At 36.1% G+C, this 23509-nt stretch overlaps 1 protein-coding gene across 1 annotated transcript in view; it reads right to left on the reverse strand.

The window, feature by feature from the left end:
* Window positions 1-23509, reverse strand: part of Ccser1 (coiled-coil serine rich protein 1) — a 373946-nt gene that overhangs the window by 228146 nt on the left and 122291 nt on the right. The window contains exon 5 of the mRNA XM_090356800.1: window positions 13697-13817. Coding sequence (XP_090212926.1) covers window positions 13697-13817 — 121 coding nt within the window. The remainder of the gene's footprint in view (window positions 1-13696; window positions 13818-23509) is intronic.

Below are 23509 nucleotides of genomic sequence, written 5' to 3' on the forward strand. Positions count from 1 at the left end.
CAAAAAGCCAGAAGTGGGTTTCTGAGAAATTCTGGTATATTCCTATAAAATGGCGCTAATGTTGAAACCTATCATTTTATCCACAATCTTATGCTCTCGCTTTTGAAACAAGATGGAGCATTCTTTTCAAGTTGTACTATTTTGATTTGTATTCATTCTCTGAGCCAGTTATTCCATAGACACTTTTGGAATGCCTCCTAAAAATCAAGCGTGTTCTAGACTATACAAGGGAATAAAGGCATACCCTTATGAATTTAGAAAACTTACCAGAAAGTATGAATAAACTAAATACTAAAGAAGCAAGAACACAGGGAGAAGAATAAAGTTTGGGAACAGAGAAAAATAATAGTTGTCATGGACATTTTGAGGAAATAGCCTTTATGACCTACTTCAAAAATATATTGTGTGCATGTGTGTGTGTGTGTGTGTATTTGTGGATATGTGTGTGGGGGTGTGTGTTTGTGTGTGTGTGTGTGTGTGTGTGCGAGAGAGAGAGAGAGAGAGAGAGAGAGAGAGAGAGAGAGAGAGAGAGAACAAATTCTAGCACAATGTATGTTGGATAATTGAAGTTAAAAGCTACGTTTCTCTCTTAAATAAATGAATAGTAAAGGCTGGATATGTCAGGCCACAGAATGCCTTTACTAAAATGCCTTGAAATATAAGGATAATTTACATATCTAATTGAGAATCCAGTGGATAAAGAGTAAGTTGTTACTGCTTATCAGTTTATTTCCATAGTTACAGACTGGCCATCTCAGGATGGAAAGCAGTCCACTTACACTGTCTTCAGGGACAAAACTCAAAACATGAAAGGAGGAAAGTGGACAAAAAGATGGTTGTTGTTGTTGTTGTTGTGTGTAAGAAATAGAAACACTGTTGAGTTCTTTATTATTACTGTTGTTGCCACTGTTTTGTCTGGGCCTTGGTGCTGTATCATTTCATTCTTCTTTTTCATACCACAGAGATTTTCGTTCCTTACCGAGAAAATACTACTTCTCCACGGCCCTTGGCAAAGCTGGGTGTGTCTGGTGGCATGGAGGTAGAGACAACCATATCACTTGGCATGGTGTTTGCCTAACCAGCCACGTCTCAGACCAGATGCTACTCATCACCCATGCAGACATATTGCTATTGCGAGACATTGAAACCACCATTGTAGACAGCCCTCATTTCTTGACACAAGTTTTCCAAGACAACTTTGAAAGGAGCTTGAGGCTCACAGGCTGTAAGAGAGCAAGCAATATGTGGAGACTCTTTGCTAGAAGGAAGAATAAGGAAGAAAGATGCATCCCACGCTGTAAGGACACCAGTGTTAGAAATTCACACAAGGCCCGGCAGAAAAAAGCAATAGCTCACATACACTAAAGGTTGATTTTCTTGTTTCTATGGATTTTTTTAAAGGTAAAGAAAAATTACAGAATGGAGAACACAAAACAGTGCCCACTTAGTTGAAGCGGTGACCTTTAGTACAAAAGAGGAATAGAAGTTATCCAGGAAGAAAGATGATAATTCCACCCAAAAATAAACAATATAGATTCAAGCCAGGAGCCAAAGGGGAGAGGATGTATTGAAAGCTCCTCTTCCGGTGTGAGGGGAGAGGGTAGGAAGGAAAAAGACTGTGGGACAGGCCACAGAGAGGATGAGCATACCAAGATTCTGGACTGAAGGATATGTGTAGTTTTTATTTCTAAGAATAATGCTTTAGAGATGTAATTTTTGAAAGATCTCCAGGTTGTGAAGCTGAGATCATAGAAAAACCAGAATACATGCACAATGTTGCTTCAGAGGTTATAAGGTCACCTGGAAATCTAATATGGTGGGACAGTACATCCAGGAGAGACAGATGGAAGAGTCGATGACTTGAGACAGCTGTTGGTTTCGAGGCGAATCAGTATTGGGTGATAAGGTCCTTTTCTAAGATAGTAATTGAGCCAATCCAGAAAAAAAGTGTTTTATCTAAAAGGTTTCTTTTTGAACCTGTAAAATGATCACAGGGCAAAAAATTCACAGGTAACCATGTAAGTGTATGATGCTTTAGGAGACATCAAAGAAGAGGCAGAGACTGTTCACCATACAGAACTAGAAAACCTAATTTAAAAAGCCTCTCTCCTTGGAGAATCCTTTGTAATGGCTGCATTTACACTCTCTGTGAACCTTGTCTTTAGTAAAAAAAAAATAATGTTTATTATCTATGACCTTAATAAATTCAAAATTCTGACTTTTGAAGTGAAAATGGTGGGGCTATTTTATTGTCAGTGAAACATATAATCTATAAGTATATAAAACAACTAGCTTTAAAATACACAATTCATATAAAAGAATCATTGATATGGGACATATGTACAGGAGATAAAATATAAACAATGCCCTGAATAGTTTTACATTCTTTGAATCTGGGTTGACTTTTAGATTTTTGGTCTTTAGTATATTTTTGACTTGGACAGCCATCACTTCTCATCAAAATGATTATTGATTGGAAGAAGTAAATAAAAGTAAATACCAGTGTTCCTGCCCTCAGGATTTTATGGCACTACATGTCATTAATTGAATTAACAATGACTAAATGGAGAACTAGAACCAAACTTTATCTTTTCTGTTCTGGGCCTGGGCACTGTACCTGAGCTCCATTTTCTTCAGGGTTAGCACTCTATCACACTGCTGCACCACTTCCAGCTTTTTCTGTGATTAATGGGAGGTAAAGATTGTGAACTTTCCTGCCCTGGCTAGCTTCAAATCACAACTGTCAAATTTCAGCCTCTTGAGGATTATAGATATGAGCACCAGTGCCCAGTTTTGTTTGTTTTTTTGTTTGTTTGTTGTGTGTGTGTGTGTGTGTGTGTTTTGTTTTGTTGTCACTTTGGTTTTGGTTTTGGTTTAGGTTACAGAATTCTCTCAAAGAACCCCTGGTTTATCAAAGTAAAGGTTTTTGGCCATATGAAGATGTGTGACTACTCTGTACTCTGTCCTATTCTGGTGTTACTGAGGGAAGTAAATCTTGTCTACCTCTTTCAAGGAGAAAAAAAAAGTACTTTCTAATAAATTATTTTTTGTTTCTCCATGCTAACTACAGGTATGGAAGAAAATGAGATAAATAAGTAGGCTAAGAGAACACAATGGATTTATAAATGGATTTATAACTCGTTCCAGTTTAATTTTTTTCTTTCTAAATTTAGGAGGAAAAATAGTTCTTTGTGGCACATTAATCATATACCCATAAAACTTGATCAAGTATTCTGTTTTAGATTTATATGGTAGTCATTTGCCATTTGAAAAATTTTAAACTGCCAATAATTAATGATGTGAGACATACAAAAACCTCATTAGATTTTAATCATCTATCTGATATCAGCACAGAGCTTCCAGTTATGATTTTCTTATATTGTCTACTTTCTGGAAGGAAAATTCTATTCCTTTTAAGATGCATTCTAGTTTTTTTCCCTTATTCTGAGTAAGTGATAATAAAGCATATATGCAGAGCTTACTATAATGAAGCAATTTTCTCTTTGATTTTATTGTTTTAGCTAAAAGGGGTGTTCTTTAAACTTATCACTTCCAAAATGACAAAATGGAAAGAAAAGGGAGATTATTTTCTTGGTGTTCCTGCACTACAACATTGGAAGTGGATTTTCATCCAGTCCACAAGATTATATTCATAATTAAGTGTTTATAATGTAACAGAAATAATATCCTCAGGACAGAAATGGAATATGAATATGTAATTCAATACATCTTGTTTGTCTAATATTGACTCTTAGCACCCACATGAATAAATTAGTCATTACATTATTTAGTTAAATCAATTTATGGTGGAATAGAATAAGAAAAAGAAAAATGCTAAAACACAAGGTATTACGAAGGAAAGGAAAGATTTAGATTTACACAAATAATATGATGGGTTTTAGTTTAGGAGACTTTAGAGTTAATAGGTTGACATAAACAGAAAAGTTTCTAAATCAAATAACTATTTTTTAGTTTATATAATTCCTTTTTTCATTTGTATAGTTATAACAATGATATTCAGTATGGTTATAGTTACATAAGTCAGGTAATGAGTATACTTCTCATTGGACAATGTAGCCCTTGCTCCCTTACTCTGTCCCATTTTTTTCCCTACAATTCCCATGCACAGGTTGTATAGTTCACTCTCAATATAGTATCTAGTGAGTACCACTGATGCATTTGTCTTTCTCTCTCTCTCTCTCTCTCTCTCTCTCTCTCTCTCTCTCTCTCTCTCTCTCTCTCCTCTCTCTCTCCTCTCTCCTCTCTCTCTCTCTCTCTCTCTCTCTCTCTCTCTCTCTCTCTCTCTCTCTCTCTCTCTCTCTCTCTCTCTCTCTCTCTCCTCTCTCTCTCCTCTCTCTCTCTCTCTCTCTCTCTCTGGCATTGAGGCTCGAACTCAGGGAGCCACTACACTGTCCTATAGTATTTTTGTCTTTTTTTTGCCAAACAACTATTTAAAAATTAAGACAATATATGGGGCCGGGAGTTTGGCCTAGTGGTAGAGTGCTTGCCCAGCATGCACGAAGGCCCGGGTTTGATTCCTCGGTACCACATACATAGCAAAAAGCCAGAAGTGGTGCTGTGGCTCAAGTGGTAGAGCCCTAGCCTTGAGAAAATCCAGGGACAGTGCTCAGACCCTGAGCCCAAGCCCAGGACTGGCAAAAAGAAAATTAAGACAATATAATGAATTCACAAATGTTAAATGTTCATTTTTTAAATATGCATATCCAAAGAAGTGCTCAAAGTGAAACTTACAATGACAACGTCAGAGATAATGTGATCTTAGAAAATGTCTTTATTCAAGCAAAACCTAGATACATAAGGCCATACACTATGACACTAAATGAAAGGATCTCCAGTATATAGAAACAAAAGCCATATAATGCATGATTTTTGTACATGATGATGTACTATGTTATCTCTCATCTCTTTTGCTGTCCCTTGGTTATCTCATATTGTTACAGTGTTTCACCTTGTTATCTGATATATTGTATGTATGCTTATTTGGTTATTTGAAATAGGATAGGGAAGGGGGGTAACGGATGAGGGCTGGGATCGGGGAGGGAAATGGGGACCAAGACATGAGAAAGGGTATCTATGTTTGTGAAGTAATGCACCTTCTACTGGTGAATATAATGTAACCCTTCTATTAATTACAATAAAAATATATGGAAAAAAAGAAAATGTTTCTATTCAGTTCTTCATTATAAAGAAAGTTGTAGTGAACATAGAGATTGAATGATTTCTAAGGGTCAGACATTTTCTATGAAGAAAGAGCTGGAACTATGGTTCTAATATAGTTTATTTATGTACTAGCAGCTTAAACCTGGATAATTTCTTAATATCTCACATCGAAGAGATCATTACTCAGTTCAGTAAAACATAATTATCTACTTTGAAATAATTTTGTGCAAGTTATTTTATGCATCATACAACTCCATATTTATTAGAAATTCCCAAAGTGCAAGTATACTTTCTGGAACATTCAACCACCCCAATGTAAATTAAGGGAATAAGAGTAAAATAAAAGTCTCTAGTAAGAGTGAAATAATGGACCAGGAGTTTGGCCTAGTGGTATAGTGCTTGCCTAGTATGCACAAAGACCTGGGTTCAATTCCTTGGTACCACATAGATTGAAAAAGCTAGAAATGGTGTATGGCTCAGGTGGTAGAGCTCTAGCCTTGAGAAATCCCAAGTTCAGTGGTCAGGCCCTGAGTTCTAACTCCAGGACTGGCAAACAAAATATAGTGTGAAATAATGTCAGCACTGAAATGAAATCATAACTGGATTAGAACATCTACAGAGTAATCTACACAGAGTAATGCATAATAATAACAATAAAATCATTTTAGATTAAAATTACCTTTTAGCTGTTGTAGGTAAGAATATTATAATATATCTTAATCAACTTATGCTAAATACAGAATTTTAAAATAAAAACATTAACTTAATTATAATGACATTAAATGCAGTTGACTTGGCTCAGAAAAGACTCTAGATTGTAAGGGATTTGAAATATCACTAAAATCCACAATCCTCTAATGCTTAAATCATTCATGCTAGTCCCACAATAGTCATGTGATATTTTTAATTTGTATTGTTACAAAAATACAGAAGAGTGTTGCCTTTATGTTTACCTTTCTTGTAAATATTCATTATTATTTTCAAATCCATGACTGATATTAGTTCTGTCCCATATTAGAGGGAAAATACTAACCTGAATTCTGCTAAAAATAGTAAAAATAAGAGCTGGGCATAGTGGCTCACACCTATAATCCTAGCTACTCAGGAGGCTGAGATCTGAGGATCATGGTTCAAATCCAGCCCAGGCACTAGAGAATGTGAGACTCTTATCTCCAATTAACTAGTAGAAAACTGGAAGTGGGGCTGAGGCTCAAGGGCAGTAGCCTTGAGCTGAAGAGCTCAGGGACAGTGCTCAGGCCCCATGACCCCCACACACAAGATAATAATAAAATGTACAATGACACACTTAAATTACTTTAATAATATTCTATTTTGATTCACTCTACTATGATACCAAATAAAGCTAGTGATATTTTAAATGGATAGACTGTGATGTAGTCTAATTCTTTCTCCTTCAACTATACACCAATTTATTATAAGACAATATGTGCAATTTAAGCCTTCTGGACAGAAACTTAGTAAAAGTAATTTTTAATTCCAAAGAAGGGAATAAAAGAAAAAAGATAAACTAACAAAAATGTTCAAAAATATGTAGCTAAATAAATACCAGAGAATAGGATCAAAGCATTAAAATCAAGTTTTCTTCCTGGCTTATCTGAGTAGAAATATATGCATGTATTAAAAGGTACTGATTAAGATGTCATAATCTACAGAGAAGAGCTGCTTGTTTAAGTTCTATCTATTCTTCTGATTTTCAAATGCTAATCATCTTGAGCAGTATTGGTTTATAATGACACCCAAATTTTCAGCTATAAAAGTCTAAGAAGTCAAAAATAGAAATAAATCATTGCATAGTGTGCTAAATTCAACATACTGTAGTGAAAGTAATTGAAAAGAAACTATGATTCATTCTTTTCATGAAGGATCTTTTTGGTTAGTCTCTGTGTACCTTAATTACCAAGTTTTAATCTGAGGATGATAAAATACTGTAGGGAGGACTAAGGGCATTCATGTATGTAAAAGTTAAGATATGGTAGATACCCCTAATATGCACTATGTGTTATTGAGCTAAACAAATATTTTAAAATATGATCTTTTCAGCAAAGAATAATGTAACACAATGTACAAAATTCATACTGAGCACAAAATTTCATAGAATATAAATTATAATACATATCTATCTATCTATTGATAGAAAGAATCTGCTCTCAAAAGACATCTATCCTTAACTAGCTGTATATAACAGCTCATCTCATCCAATAAAGCACTGGACCTGGTGGCATATGTCTGCCTTCCAGTTATGTGGAAAGATAAATAGGAAGATTTCATTCCAAGATGATCTGGGGGAAAAATGGGGAAAATAATGAGAGGAAAAAGGATTGAAGATAGTAGGTCTAGTGGGAGATTGTCTGACACAAAGCCCTGATTTCAAAATTTAGTATAGCAAAAAAAATAAATTAGTTAATGAGACAAAACAAAACAAATAAAACTTGTGCTTAGTGTCTGGTGAGTAACTGTGAAAGATGTAGGCAATTGTAATTCCATCCAATAGTTTCTGTAATAAAAGTGTTCAAGTGCTATAGGACATACACAGGAATCAATTAGGCTACACAAACTTTGATTTTACTGTCAATCAGAGAGATAACTTTAATACGAAGAGCTCTGAGTATATTTATACTTAATATGGATCTTTCTATACACATACAAAGGCATGTCAGCTCTTTCACATTTTAAATGTTTGTTTTTTGACTTTTAGTCACTGTGACTTTTCGGGATTAATAGAGTCTGTTACAAGCTGTAGTGCTGGGATTAAAGATACAGAGCATTGCGCTAGGGTTTCAGACTACATCTTCCTAGAAGAAACCTATGCAATAAAATTTATAATCTGGAGTTTCATGGGACATTGAATATGCTCAAGAATTCTTCAAATCAAAATAATACTATGATTTCTATACTGTTCAGTAACAAAAACATCAGGGTATTTAACCCCAAACAGCCACACAAACAAACAGAAGAGAAGATCCAGTGTGAAAGACCCTGCATTCAAGTTACAATATTGATACACACACGTGCGTGCGCACACACACACACACACACACACACACACACACAGAGGCAATCACATATTTGTTTAGGTATATTTGAAGAAATGAATAAAACCATATATTTCATAAGCAATATGCATTTTTACAGACCTATCCTCATCGTCACCTATCTTCCTTGCACAGAGATATTAAATCTGTTACTACTGTAGTATTCCTTCTATTTTTTATTCCTTTCACTATTGTATCTCACATTTTAAAAGTGTATACTTTAAACAGTGATGAACACACACACACACACACACACACACACACCTTCATCCTTATTTTATGCAGGAACATACTTGATTTGAGTAAGATTATTCTTTGTTTCATGTCTTCTTTGAGCCAAGTAGAGATGAAATGTCAGATTTTTGGTAGTCATTCTCCCCTTCAATGGGTAAAATAGGAAATTAATATTTGGCAATGGAGCTTTTGTTCAAAGACGCACTATTGTCTAAATGGAAGACTGTACTAAAATGAGATTATTTTAGTTAGATAAAGATAGAACCTCTCCATAACATGACGTGATATGTGTATGTCTATGTATATGCGTATGTGTATATATAAAATTGTCCACACGCCTTTACTCATAAGTTCAAGCTGCTTTCACAGTCATGGCAACGCACCTGCCATATTTTTCAGCGATCTGATCATTTTTATTTGTTATTTCACTATCAGGTATACTTCCATCATCTTATCAGGTTGTCCCAACTCATCTGAAAAGCAGCACTTGTGTGTTCTATGCACGACGAAAAATTGTCCAATCAGACGCAAATGTTACAAAAGGATTTCTTCACTTGACAGGTTGACTCCTCAAGGGACCAAATATTATGATTCACTGAGGAGCAACAAACTGAAGAAAGATGAATAACTATGCAATCAATCAAGGACAGAGGTTTTTCTATGGTTTTTTTTTTCTGTTTGTCTCAAGATCCACTGGTTTTCTTTAAGAAATACATAAGATCTGAAAATAGGCAACTTTTTAAAAATATTATAAAAGCGCAAACAATGACACCATGTCTTCCAGTTTAAGGAGATGGATATGTTGGTAAATTTGGAATGACAATAACTAATCCTCCCACATGTGACTTCAATTAAGAGAGCTTGACTCCAAACCTAACCAGCTTCCTTTGCCTTTGTGCATCGTATTTCTTCCTGAACACTCAGGGCCTCAAAGGCATAAAGGTGAATTCTTCAGCTACCTTTACGGGTTCTGTCTGTTCCTCTTTAGTCCATAGGCCAGAGATGGTTCAAGGAAGAGGATACAGGGTCGCTTAGCAAGAAATGTTGAGCACAGGGATTGGGAGAAGAATAGGATTCTGGTTGACATGAATCTTTGTCTTACTTGAACTTTGCTCCTGAAGAAGGAGCTGAGAAAGGAAGACAACACTGGGACATTTTCTTCCCATACCCCCCCACACCCAGACATACCTAAACACTACTGCCATTTTCATAGCTCCAATTTGTGTATGTCTTGTTGAAATCAATTGACTCTTACCCATCTCTCTCATTCAATACTTCACACAGCACACACAGATCAACACAAAATTCTCATTTCTAAGCTCATGTACTAAGAGCACACAAGCACTTTTTAAGCCATTTTTTTATGTATTACAATTAACCGATGAGTATCTTCTTGAAAATATAAATATACATGTCTCCCTGAAATTGGTGAAAGGAAGTTGGAAACCACTAATAATATAATTTTTGGTACATCACCAATGCAACTACTGAGTTTATGAAATACCCCTAGAGGAAGTATTTAACTTTTCTAAATTTAGTGCATGCATAATTCATTCAGATAAAATTTAAAGGGAAGTTAAAACTTCAAGCAGTATGATTCAAGTTCCTTTTAAGAGTAAATTAGGTTGCTGTTGGTGATTTGTTAAAAATAAGACTTTTGTAAGTAATAGGCACAGTAGCCTTTCGTGAGAAGCTCTGTGCCCTTTATCATGTCAACCCGAAACACCACGAGGATGTGTTGGCGCCTGAAATGGATGCCAGCCTGGTTAGGAAATGCATCATCTCCACAAATGGAACCCCTCCATCAAATCCCACAGCCATCCTGAATTTCGGTATATGATATAAAGTGTAAATATTTTTAAAAGAAACAGAAAACTATAGACAAAACGCAATATAGTAACTTATTTATTTATGTACCTTTCTATTTCTAACTTTTTCCTGGCCTTATAAACCCTTCCTGTCAGACACAGAGTCACAATACAGAGTACTTATCTGGATTTCTACGAACGTTCTTTTTTTTCTTTTTCTTTTTCCTAAGCAAACACAAAAGAAACACATGGAAAAAACTACTCATGGAAAGTCTTCCATTCCCTCAGAGTTTGAAGTTTATGTACATTTTATGAAATGCTCATTTGCATTCGCTTGATTGAATGTGAGATATGAGGAAGTAAAACTTCAAGATTTTTTTTTATTATGGTAGCTTCAGAACTGGAGATATTTCTTCCGCCAAGGGTCTTTGTGTATTAATAATCTCCTCTGAATGCCCACGTGGGGTTGCCTCGGTATGTCCAGACGAGGTGATTTCTCAAGCCTTAGATGGTCCACAGAACCAGACATTCCCTACCCTTGTAAATAGAATTCGGATTTTAAATCTAAAGGTCAAGAATTTAAGAGGAACTTAGATGGCTATCCCTTGTTTGTAGACATATTTGGGTGATTCTAGTGAAAAGATTAGATAAGTCTCATCAACTACTTGAATGGTTAGGCTTGTGCTCATTCAGATGGCCTTCAAGAAAATGATGGATGTATGAACTTATCTCTAATGTTGATAGTTGAAGTAGTGGCAGGAATGATGGCTCAGACCCTTCTTGACTTGTTAGATTTCTGGTTATCACCAGTACCTTTCACCTAACCCTGACAGTGAACCTGGCAGTATCATTCCAACTAACATGCCGGAAATATAAAGCACCATGAACTAAAAGGAACATCCATAACACCCAGGGAGTGGACTGCAAGACTGAGAACTTCCATCAAAGTCTCAGACTCACCAAAGCAAAGACATTAGTCTTTCATTAGAAATCTCTACGAATTGATGGTACTGACAAGGGAGATTATTTAAATGAGAGAGTAAAATCTACAGTCTCAGACTGTACTACAGCAACAGAAGGAAGAGATGGTAAATTCACTCTATGTATATCAGAATAGAAAGAATGTTTATAAACGAGTCTAAAAACTGGAAGAAAAACATGTAAGTAGCCACCAGATTTTTGTAAGTGGTTGCAAAATAATCTAAAATAATTTAAGTTCCACTTTATAAATACACAGGTAACTTATTTAAACTTACAACCATATTGCAGGAAATACATTTGCATACTCTAATGGCAAATGTGAGATGTAATTTTCTTCCTATTAGGCAAAAGAGGCTATTGGAACCTAAAATTTAGACTATAATAAAAGCAGTTCAATTGTTTTCACTTTTTAGATGGTATTAAAACTGAATTACAATCATTACTTCATGAAGTAGTTAGAATTTCTTTCCTCTATAATGAGAATATTAACACTGAATATCTTCATGCAATCAAATATATACATTGCTCCATTTGATTCAATATTATTGAACAGAAATAACACTAATGGACTTTCTAATTGATTTCAGAAAGAGAATCAAACATGATCATGTTCTGGGAAACACTGCTTTTAAGAGCTTAATATCCAGTAGGAAAATATGGCAGGAATAAACAACTTAGAACAACTTAGAACACAATGTAAAAAATTTAAAGTAAAATACCAAATGTGTTCAAGTAGTTAAGGTGGGGGTCAGATAGCAAGGAATATCACAATGAACATACAACTTACTATCTATTGTCTCTGAAAAATTAGTAGCAGGTTTTGTATTTACATCCATTTAATTCCAGTTTATTTAAAATTTTGTTTCCATGCAGATGATATGTGCTACCACAAATCTAATTCTTTCAGTCATTATAGGAAGAAGAATTTATTAATTTTTAAGGCCAAGTTTGAATTTAAGTGAGTCTATACAATTTAAGTGACTAAAATAAATATAAAATGTACCTTTGTGATTTAAAACATTTTATGGAGCATAAGTATATATGCAGAATAACTCAGGGTTATCTCCCAGCTTGTTATATTTTCACAAAATGAACACACTTCCAGAAAGTAGCACCAGTCAAGAAACACAACTTTGGATATTAGGAAAATCAACGGAAGATGTGAACTTGACAAAAGTACCTTGTATGGGCCAGGCTTGGTGACTCATGCCTGTAATCCTAACTACTCAGGAGGCTGAGATCTGAGGATCATGGTTCAAAGCCAGCCTGGGCACAAAAGGACCTGAGACTCTTATCTCCAATTAACCTCTAGAAGACGGGAAGTGGCTCTGTGGCTCCAGGGTAGGGCATAGCCTTGAGCTGATGAGCTCAGAGACAGTGCTCAGGTCAAGTTCAAGGCCCATGACCCCTCCCACACAAAAGTGCATTGTATGAATGTATGAAATACCCCCAGGGAAACATTTTTCTGCAATTATTATTGTGCTAAAAAAGAGAAACAACAAAAAGGAAATACATTGCCATCAACCAACAATTTCTCTTGTACTTATTTCCAAACAATTCCACTTTCAAATAGTGTGAAGTATTGGTTTGTTGTAATTTAATAATAATATTTCAAGCAGGGCACTGAGTTCATGCCTGTAATCCTCACTACCCAGAAAGGCTGATATCTGAAGACCGCAATTTGAACCCAGCCCAGGCAGAAAAGTTCCTGAAACTCTTATCTCTGACTCACTAACAAAAGTCAAAGTGCAATTGTGGCTAATTCATCCAGTGCATAAGATCTTAGGGACTGTCCAGATCCAGCAATGACAACAACTACACTGTGAGCTGAGGCTCCCCACTTGTAATCCTAGCTACTCAGGTGGTTGAGATCTGAGGATAATGGTTCAAAGCCAGCCCTAGCACTAAAGAACCTGAGACTCAGCTCCAGTTAATCACTAGAGAATCAGAAGTGGGGCTGTGACTCCAGAGGTAGGGAAAGACCCTTGAGCTGAAGAGCTCAGGGATGGTGCCCAGGCCCAGAGTTCAAGCCCCATGACTGACAAAAGAAATGAAAGAAAAAGAGTACATCATTTGTAGTAAATGCAAAACAAGTTTATAGTAAAATAAACTAAAGCCCGTTTAGACCACTGAAGCCTACAACTATGAAATTTAAAAACCCAGAAATATACACTCCTAATCATAGTGTGAAGGTAGTAACTTCTCCAGTCCCTAAGGTGAGGTAACAAAATGACACTAACAAAAAATGAGGTTCAAACACATGAACTTAGGGGAATACAGTGATTTGTTCAGATGATAGACTCAGTTGCTTTTGTAAGTTGTTATATGCAGTTCATTTCTTTATCCATTTCCTCCAATATGCCAGCATTCATAATAAATCACAGCTTTGATCAGTTACCTCATGAATTTCCAAGCCTGAAACATTCTAGAGCAACTTACTGTTTGGAAGGCTCAGGAAGTTTGCATTCCTCTCTTTTCTTCACCTCTATCAAAGGCTCTGTCGGGGTGAGACTCACCGCAGTACTCGACATAACAGAGTGGTAAGAATCCTCCCGGCACACTGGGTTATGAAAAGAAAGTTATAAATGTCAAAATTGTTTAGCGTCTACTATTCTCACCCTTCCTTCTCCTTTGCTATTTTCAGGCAAATAAAAAGAGATAATTTACCTACAACATTATCATTAAGCTAGCCTTAATTATCACTTTCCACACCCTTTCCCACTCACTATCTGCTTGACCTTGAGCAATTTTTCTTTCATCTGGAGTCCATAATGGAAAAGTTGTTGCCAGCATTTTAAAATCCAAAGCCAAGGTTCAGTAAAATATACTGATGGATATTTGTGCTCTAATCATATTCTGGAAAGAGAGATACTTTGAAACTCACTTTCATACTTATAACAGAAACCAAAACTTTCCAATGGCCATGATATAAATGGCTACAATCTGTTCCAGACAGAAGTTGCATGTTTCTTCTACTCCCTTCTTATCCTAAAGACATATGAATTACTTTGAGAGAATGATGTGACTATTACTAACTAATGAAAAAAAGATATGTTCTCTGTTCAAATAAACTTTAATGATGCAGATCATGGGAAAAGTTTACCTTGACAGGAAGGGGTTTTTTTGTACTGTTTGCAGTTATTTTTTTTTCTTTTTGGCTTATTGCTTGTTGTCACTGTTGTTGATTTCTATACCCTTTGTCTTCTATGTAAGCTTTCTTTCTGACTCAGGAAAAGCAAGGGGACTCACAGAAATAGTCGGGAAAAAAGTGCAAACCAATTCAATGCTGATACTCAGTAGATACAACACTGGAAATGAGGAGAGGGGGGTGAGAAGGGGAAAGTGGGAGAAGATGAGGGAGGGGATAACACTGTTCAAAAAGAAATGTACTCATTACCTGGCTTACCTAACTGTAACACCCCCATACGTCAACTTTGTGGTAAAATTTGTTTCAAAATAAAGAAAGATTCTAAAATTTCAGTGAGCCAGAGCACTTAACAAAAGAAGATGGATGTGAGGGGCAAAAATCACAAAATGCTGTATCTGAAAGTAGCATCTAGTTGATCCGGACTTGTTATCTTATGTGATCCTTGCAACTGAAATTATAATAGGAGCTAGAAGCTTAGATTATTTCACAGCAAGTGACTCAGCATTTTTTTATTTGTATTAGTGTCGTCTTTATGACTTCAAAATGCTTTTAAAAATGCAGAATGTACTTGATCTTTACACTATTTTAACAATGAATTCATGAGTTCAAAAAACCCCACAAAAAAAAACAAAAAAAGTTCAGCAACTCAATAAAATAACTTTGAAGTTGTACACTGGAGAACAAGAGTCGACTGTTTGGATTTTACATCTCATGTAATGCTGAGTCCTGAAAGAAGCATTTGGAGAGCACAGCAATGATGGAAAATGATTCCCAAAACAGCTGAGTTTCCTACAGGCTACGTAACAACATTACACTACTCAAGTTCAAACCTAATAATGACTTCTGTTCTGGCACAAGACTTGCAGATTCATATTGAGCAATTAAACCCAAAGATGGTTAATACAGGTTGTTTCTGAGTCACATCAACAAGAAAAATAAATATACACCAAAATGTAAAATATAATCATCGAAATATAAAAGGTGAATAAACACATTGAATACTGACATTCACCCCCCACCCCCCACAAATAGTAGAATTCCTTGAAATTCCTACAGGCAAACCATTCCACAGATTTAATCTATTTAAATTCCATTTTGTTTTCAGAATGCTGTGGCTTCCTATCTCCCAAAATACATTTTTGCACGGGCATTAATTATAAGAGAGTAGTGCAATTTGTTGTAAAAGTTTTTAAGTGATGCTACTCATTTCACAAAACCACCCACCAAATAAATTAATGTATTTACATGCAACCAAGGGCTTTTAACATTTAACTTTTAACCTTTGTGACTGGATAAGAATGACAAGTTTAGACCCATCCAAACATGTAGGAACTCTAGTCTGAGACAAAAATGACCTCTATGCTTTCTTAATTACATCAAATGTAATTAAAATGGTTCACTATTCTGACTAACGCCAGCAAAACCTTTTCCTTAAGGAAATAAGTAGAAACACTCAACCACTGATTGTCATCTAACTGTATTTGTAAAGCTGGTTTTAAAAATATATAGAAAATTCCATTCACTTCTAAATTTAATGAAATTAAGCATGTGGAAGGACAGCTATTAACAATCTAACTGGCAAAACTTGTTTTATAAGGCCAGCATCAGGCATTGCATATTTAAGTTGATTTGCAGCATCCCTGGGTGGTAAAAAAGCAATACTTTTTAAAAATAATTATTTCTCATAATTGTAAATAACCATAAATATAAACAACCATTTGAAATACCAACAAGTTCACATGCCAAATTTCTTCTTCTGCAATAACTATTTATGTGCTAAATGTATTGAAGGAAATATCCAAAATTGTAGTATAAGCCTCTGTTACTAGGCAAGGTCACAGCAAAAGTAACTGAAAAAAGTCAACAACCCCATTTACTCTAGACAGGCAGAGCTTTGGGGATCACTAATCAGAAGCTGTGGATCAAATAATGATGGGTTACATGCATGCTGCCCCACCCTTGCTGTGTTGTGCAGAGTGCTTCCTTCAAGTTTCCTAATAAGCACAGGTGCAAAATCTACACATACACATTCTGCTCCTTTTTTGTTCATTTGCTACATCAAAACTATTTTATTTAATTACTGGCCTTCTATCTTGACTGGTGTTTTAATGTGCAAAATCAACTTTCAAGCACTGAAAAGACAGTATATTTAGATTTGACAAGATGCCAAATATTATTAGGGAAGCATTTTTTCTTCCATGCAGACTAGAACATTTAAATCATTGAAGGTTCCTAGAGTGTAGTTCACATATACATTGAATGTATTTGATAATATTTTACTATATTTGACTCATTTTTATTTCATAACTACAACTTACCACCCAATTCTCCAAAATAATTCACTAGTAATGAGCAGCCTTAAAGGACTTTGCTTTTGACTTTATCAATAGAGCATTCCCTTTTCCATTTTTTCCCCAAATTTCTAAGAGTCATGAACTGTTCACAAAGCTCACTGGTAAATCTTCACCTAACAGAAGAGAAAAACTTCCTTAACCAACAGGCAACTGAATTGTATGCCCAATTCCAGGCAGTAATTATACATTTTCATTTACAGTGCTCTTTGTAACCCTCAGAAAAGTTTCTGGCATTAGTACTTTTATTTTTTCTATTGTCGTTTATTAAAGGATTCTCCAAACGAGAATTCAATTAGTTTGTCTCCATTCTCATGCTGTTGAGCATACTTCATGCTAATTTTGTTCAATAATTCAAGTGTTCTAAAGAAATAGGATAAGTGTAATAGATAGTCTTTTTCCATCATGTTCCAATCACTACTGCATGTGAATTCTTTATCTGAAACAAAAATATGATAAACAATGTGCAGTTTGTTTCAGAACATAACACAGCTTTGATTCACTAGAGAAGTAAGGAGATTTTCTTCTCAGGACACATGACTTAGGACTGTTTTCCTGTGGTGTTAAGAGAGAGTGAATGGCACATGACAAGATGGAAGGCAACACAAATATAGATAGTTAACTTTACACCTAGTAGTAACTGATTGCTGCTGATTTTCCTTCTGTCCTAGGTACTAGAGATCACTGGTGAATATAACTGACAAAAAATACATTTGTGTAGAGGACAGATCTGGATCAGCTGAGCATTTTGTAACCATGGGCCAAAATTTTCAACTGATTCTTCAGGCTTGTAGGTGAAACTCCTAGAGAGAGAATTGTGGTATTGTTTTTCAGAGTCTATATGATCCATTGCCATGTGGTGGGTCTGGTTATTGTTGGCAATTACTCCGTGGGAACTTTGCTGTCTATTTTGTAATGCATATTTCAGCTTCTTTCGGCTGCTCTCTTTGATCCACACATTATATTTTATAACATTCAGCCTCTTCTTGATTCCCTGAGGGCTGAGGTAATGACACCAATTTTCATTTTATGGCATTTCGTGGAATGTATAGAATAAAAAAATAGCTATGTAAATAAATGTACAGCAAGCAGTATTACCATGACAGGAATATGTTGCAGAACATTTGATTCATGTTTGGCCAACTTTATGTGTCATGGTCAGTTTGGAAATAAAGCTGTCAAGTAATACATGTGTCAGAACAATTTTGTCCTAACTACTATGGGCTTTGAGTTTTAGTGTTTTTAGTATAAATATCTAGGGGCAAATTTTTCAACTAAATACATTCTAGAGACAAATTGTTCTGTAGAGCTTATTTTCTATTGGAACAGATTTTGAAATTAAATTTATCTTTCTTTATAGTTGTGTTCCCATTAATGCAATATGAGTAATTCCTCTGAATTTGGTTGTTGTTAGAATAAAATGAATTAATGTGTGTAGAGTGCTTAATAAAATGGCAGGGAAAGGAGCTTTTAAAATATTAGCAACCAGGCCTGGAGCATGGCCTAGTGGTAGAGTACTCGCCTATTATGCAAAGCCCTGGGTTTGATTCATTGGTACAACATACACAGAAAAGCCAGAACTGATGCTGTGGCTCAAGTGATAGAGTGCTAACCTTGAGAAAGCTCAAGGACAGTTTTCAGGCCCTGAGTTCAAGCCCCAGAACTGGCAAAAAAAAATGAGCAACCACTATTTATAACTGGCTTTGAGGTTTTATTTGTTGTAGATAAAAACCTAGGGAGCCTACAACTTAGAGATATTTTGATTCAAGTACAAAAATAAATAAGTAATGGAGATTAGTAGAGATAAGCTGGATGCCTGAAGAAACCAGTTGAAAAGTGGTGAGAGCAATTAAGGATTTCTGATAAAGGTAAAACACTTACCCTTATGAAAAGCCTGACCTGCCAAATGGCTACCCTGTACATAGCTGCACTCAAGTATCCAGACTCCACCGCAATGTAAGTCAGTACTTTTTCAAACAAACAAACAAAAAGCCCCCATATTTTTTTTATTTTTCCTGTTTATTCTAGCCTATAATCTTATCAATCAACCATCACAGTATAGTACTACATATAAATTTGGGTGAACTTCTAAATATTTCCTTTGAATTACCATCCTTCATTCAGTTTTTACAGAAGATTTTTGATGAAATATTAATCCAGAATTGAAAGAGGAATTAAAAATAAGAAAATAAGATATATATCAAAGCTACAGCTGCCTCATGACTGTAAATATTACGCAGTGTTGCTGGATACCAGTGGGGAGCACCTGTAGTCCTCTCAGGAGGCTCAAATCTGAGTATTAAGACTTGAAACCAGTCTAGAAATACAAATCTAAGAGACTCATATCCCCAATAAATGAAATAAAAACTTAGCAGTGGCCAGGAGTACAGCCTCGTGGTAGAGTGCTTGCCTCGCATGCACAAAGCCCTGCGTTCAATTCTTTGCTACCACATACACCAAAAAAGCCAGGAGTGGTGCTGTGGCTCAAGTGGTAGAGCCCTAGCCTTGGAAAGCCCCCCCCCCACACCTATTGTAGAAAATCAAACACACATTCATGAAGCAGTAGCAGCCACGGAGCAACTCCATAACTGCTGAAGATAAACTGCTTGCCACATGGGAACTTCATGCCAGGCGGGGTCCCCGCCACATAGTCCAGTCACAGGTAGCAGAGGAAGCAATCGCCAGCCCTGGAACACTCAGGTTGCCCCTTTCTGCTCATTCTTGATATTCATCGCAAGTACCAAATACAAAGGTGGCCCAATCACAGGTATGGAATTGAATGAGAACTTCGAGAAACATGAAGTGGAGTAGTGGAGAGAAGAAAAGGTGCTAGCCAGGCAAGATCAAGAAGGTGATAAAAGGCAAAGAGATGTGAGATAGTGCTACATCTTTTGAGAAATGCCCATATTGAGTGTGGCTGGGGCCTACATGTGATGAGGAGGCTACATGAAAGGATCTCCGGAATATGGAAACAAGAGCTTGATATCGTGTGATTGTTGTTCTGAATGTACTATGTTACTTCTCTTCTCATTTGTGGCCTTTTGGTTAATCTCATATTGTTACAGTATCTGTCTTTGTCACCTGGCATATTGTATATAAATTTATCTGATCATTTGAAATAGGAAAGGGAAGGGGGAAAAAGGTGATTGGGAGGGGGTGGGGAAAGAAATGGAAACAAAAACATGAGAGGGGGTATCAATGTGTGTGAAGTAATGTACCTACTACCTGACAAATGTAACTGTAACCCCTCTATATATTACAATAAAAAAATAAAATAAAAAAATAAAAAAATTAAGGAGTGAGGTTGAAGATAGGATGTCATCAATACTGTAAGAATTTCTGAGAGATCCTAAAGCTTTGGTATTTTGGTCTGAATGGTAATATCAAAGAAGTAACACAACCAGCTGCATTCTTTGGACAAAGTGATGCAAGAGTACAGAAACAAGACTACCAAGGTACAGAAGCAGGAAATAGTGAGAGCCTGCTGTCACTGAATGTGACAGGTCAGGGAAAAGGAGAGGAAACATGCATACACAGCATTCAAAAGTGTTCATATGTCTATGTCAAATTCATAGTCACATTTTATATCCTCTTGCTCTCTTTATTAGCATGAAACCTATATCTCAGTATATTATAAAACCAGAAAACAAAGAGAAATAGATCAGGATTAAAGAAGAACTGGTAAAGGAAGGAGATAATGTCCTTCCAATTAGTTAAGAAGTCTTTTAAATTTTAAAACTATTTTGTACCACTGTAATGCTGAATGGTGGTATAATCTTGAATGAGTTTTTAAAGAAAGAGGTCATGAAATTACAGCAGTTAATATTGTGAAGTAGCTGATTATAGAGAAAAGAATACAAAAGTACACATGAATATGAAAATAATTATATCCTGAAAAAGGACAAAATTATAAAATAGTAAAGGCAGCATTATGTTTATTCTGGCTTATCTAAAAGAACCCAAATTCTGGAACTTTTCCTACTATGTACATTATGACACAGGGCTATACATTTGTCAGGAAGTTTCAAAATTTGTTCTTGGAAATAGTATATTTGTAATCTATTTACTTTCATTCCTGCTTTAATTGGTTTTCAAATCATCTACAAATATTTCATGGTGTGAAACTTTTATACAATGCAACTGAAACCTCACCAGTGATAGAGAAAAGTTAAAAGGCGGTTGAATTCTTTTTGTAAGGTTATCTACGTAGCATATTATTATAACTCAAGCTCATTAATATGCTTGGACTGGCAAAAATGTTATCTTTCTGACTTCAAATGAAATAGCTATGATTTTTGAAGGTTTAACATGAAATAACCCTTCAAAAGACTTTCCTAAATCTAAGAATTTTGCTACAAAGTTTTATGTGACATTAGTAATAGACACTATTATTTAATGACTATTAATGGTTGAAATGTGTTCCACTCACAATTCATATGTTCAAATCCTAATTCCAAGTACCTCAGAAGATGATGTTATTTTATGTGGTGATAGAGTCTTTAAAGAGGTGATGAAGTTAAAACAGGCCTTTCATGTAGACCCTGATTCAAGAGAGTGATTTCCTATTTTTCTTTTATACCAATCCTAGGGGTTGAACTAAGGGCTTGGTTGCTATCACTGAGCTTTATTTTTCTCCCCTCAGACCTAATGCACTCCCAGCCATACCCCTGCTTCTGTCTTTTCCAGAGTTAATTGGAGGTAAGAGTCTCTTGAACTTTCCTGTCCTGGCTTCAAACCACCATCCTCAGATTTCAACCTCTAGTGGCCCTCACTAAGACTACAGGTGGGTGGCTGACACATGGTGATGGATGTCCGTTGTTTAATCCACATTATTATGTGATACTTTCTTATCAAATTTCAGAAATAAAAATATTGGTTATTTTGGGAGCCAGGAACCAAAGTTGTACTGCCAGCGCTGATGGCTTGTACCTGTAATCTTAGCTTCTCAGGAGACTGAAATGTAAGGTTCACAGTTCGAAGCCAACCTGGACAGAAAAGCACATTAAGACTTTTGTTGTTGCTGTTGTTGCTGTTGTTGTTGTTGTTGTTGTTGTTGTTGTTGTTGTCAGTCGTGTGGCTCGAACTCTGGGCCAGGGCGCTGTCCCTGAGCTCTTTAGCTCAAGGCTACCATCCCACCTCTTGAGCCAGAGTGCCACTTCCAGTTTTCTAGTGGTGACTAGAGATAAGAGTCTCATGGTGTTTAGTACTCAGGCCGCCTTTCAACCACAATCCTCAGATCTCAGCCTCCTGAGTAGCTAGGATTACCAGCGTGAGCCCCTATGCCCAGCGCCCATTAACTTTCATCTGTAATTAATCATAAAATAAAAATGCTGGAATTGAAGCTGGCACTCCAATGGTAGAGTACTAGCCTTTAGCAAACATAGCTGAGGAATAATGCCTGCACCTTCAGTTCAAACCCCACCACTGGTGTGTGTAGGCACACACACACACACACACACACACATTGTATTAATATCAGTAATTAAAGTAGAAGTCATAGTGTTTCAGTATTATCTTGATGATTAATCTATATTCCTCCTCCTATTATGTCTATTCAAAATACTTCTATAAATGTCTATCAGGGCCACTTAGTTCATGCATCAATAATTCTACTGCTGCAGCATTCACTGTACAGAGTCTACAATTTAATTTCAAATATACTGAAAGCTTGGATTTGGAAGAAGATAATAAGTACATATGAGTATACGTCCATACCATATATTATGTCTTAGTGAAACTTTACATATCTTAAACACACACATTTTCTGCATGTATATAAAATATACAGTGACAGGCAGAAATGAATTACAGATGATTATTATTGCCTGTTTGTCAAAATAAATAATAAATCTCTAGCGCAGTCACACAATAGCAACATAGCAACCCAAGACTGGGTGTTCTACAACCTTCTGTAGAAAGATACCACAGGAAGAGCCACAGCACCAAAGACTTATGAAGCCAGCCCTTCACCACAGCCAGATTCCTCACATCACATGAGAATGGCATCGTCAACTGTGCTTTGATGCTGTCTAGTAATTCAAACAAAGGATGCAACTTGTTTTCAGACTTTCTATTTTTAGCCCCGTCAAGGCTGTCTGTGGTCACTGTAGCACACAGTAATGTCTCGTACACAGTAACGTCTCAGCCAGCCAGCCACCCCAATAAACACCTCATCCTACTTATTGGTGACATTGTTCTTGAATGTCTGGATTTCACTTCCCTCCCTTTGAAACTATGTGACCTTGTGTGGCTGGCCTTCACTAAAAGAATGCCATGGAAATGATGTCAGATCACTTTTGGGTCCTACATCTTGAAAGATACCATGATTCTGTCTGCCTCTCTCAGCACTGGACACAGGGATCCAGCAGCCATATTGTGAGGAAGCCAAATCATCATGGATGCTCTGAGAAACACGTTTGCCCTTAGTTGAAAGTCATCAATATGGGCAAATATCTAAGTAAAAACTTATCTCTTCTAGTAGACGGCCTGAAATACCAGGGAACAGAGGAAATGTCTCTGTGTTGCATTCAATACTCATGGCCCAAAGAAGTCATAAAAGGTAACAATACTTAAGTGTTTTCAGCAACTGAGTGTTGGAAACACGTGTATGTATTGAATACGCTTGTATTCAATGAGCAAATTATTTGATCCTCTTAGATAGGAAGAAGATTTCATAAGATCCATTTCTCAAGTCATACGTGCTACAAATATGTCTTTGTATTTCCTAGCTGAGTGGAGTTTATGAGTAAAGAC

Source organism: Megascapheus bottae, chromosome 23 (assembly GCF_031878675.1).
Source record: "Megascapheus bottae isolate mThoBot1 chromosome 23, mThoBot2.hap1, whole genome shotgun sequence".
Lineage (NCBI taxonomy): Eukaryota > Metazoa > Chordata > Mammalia > Rodentia > Geomyidae > Megascapheus > Megascapheus bottae.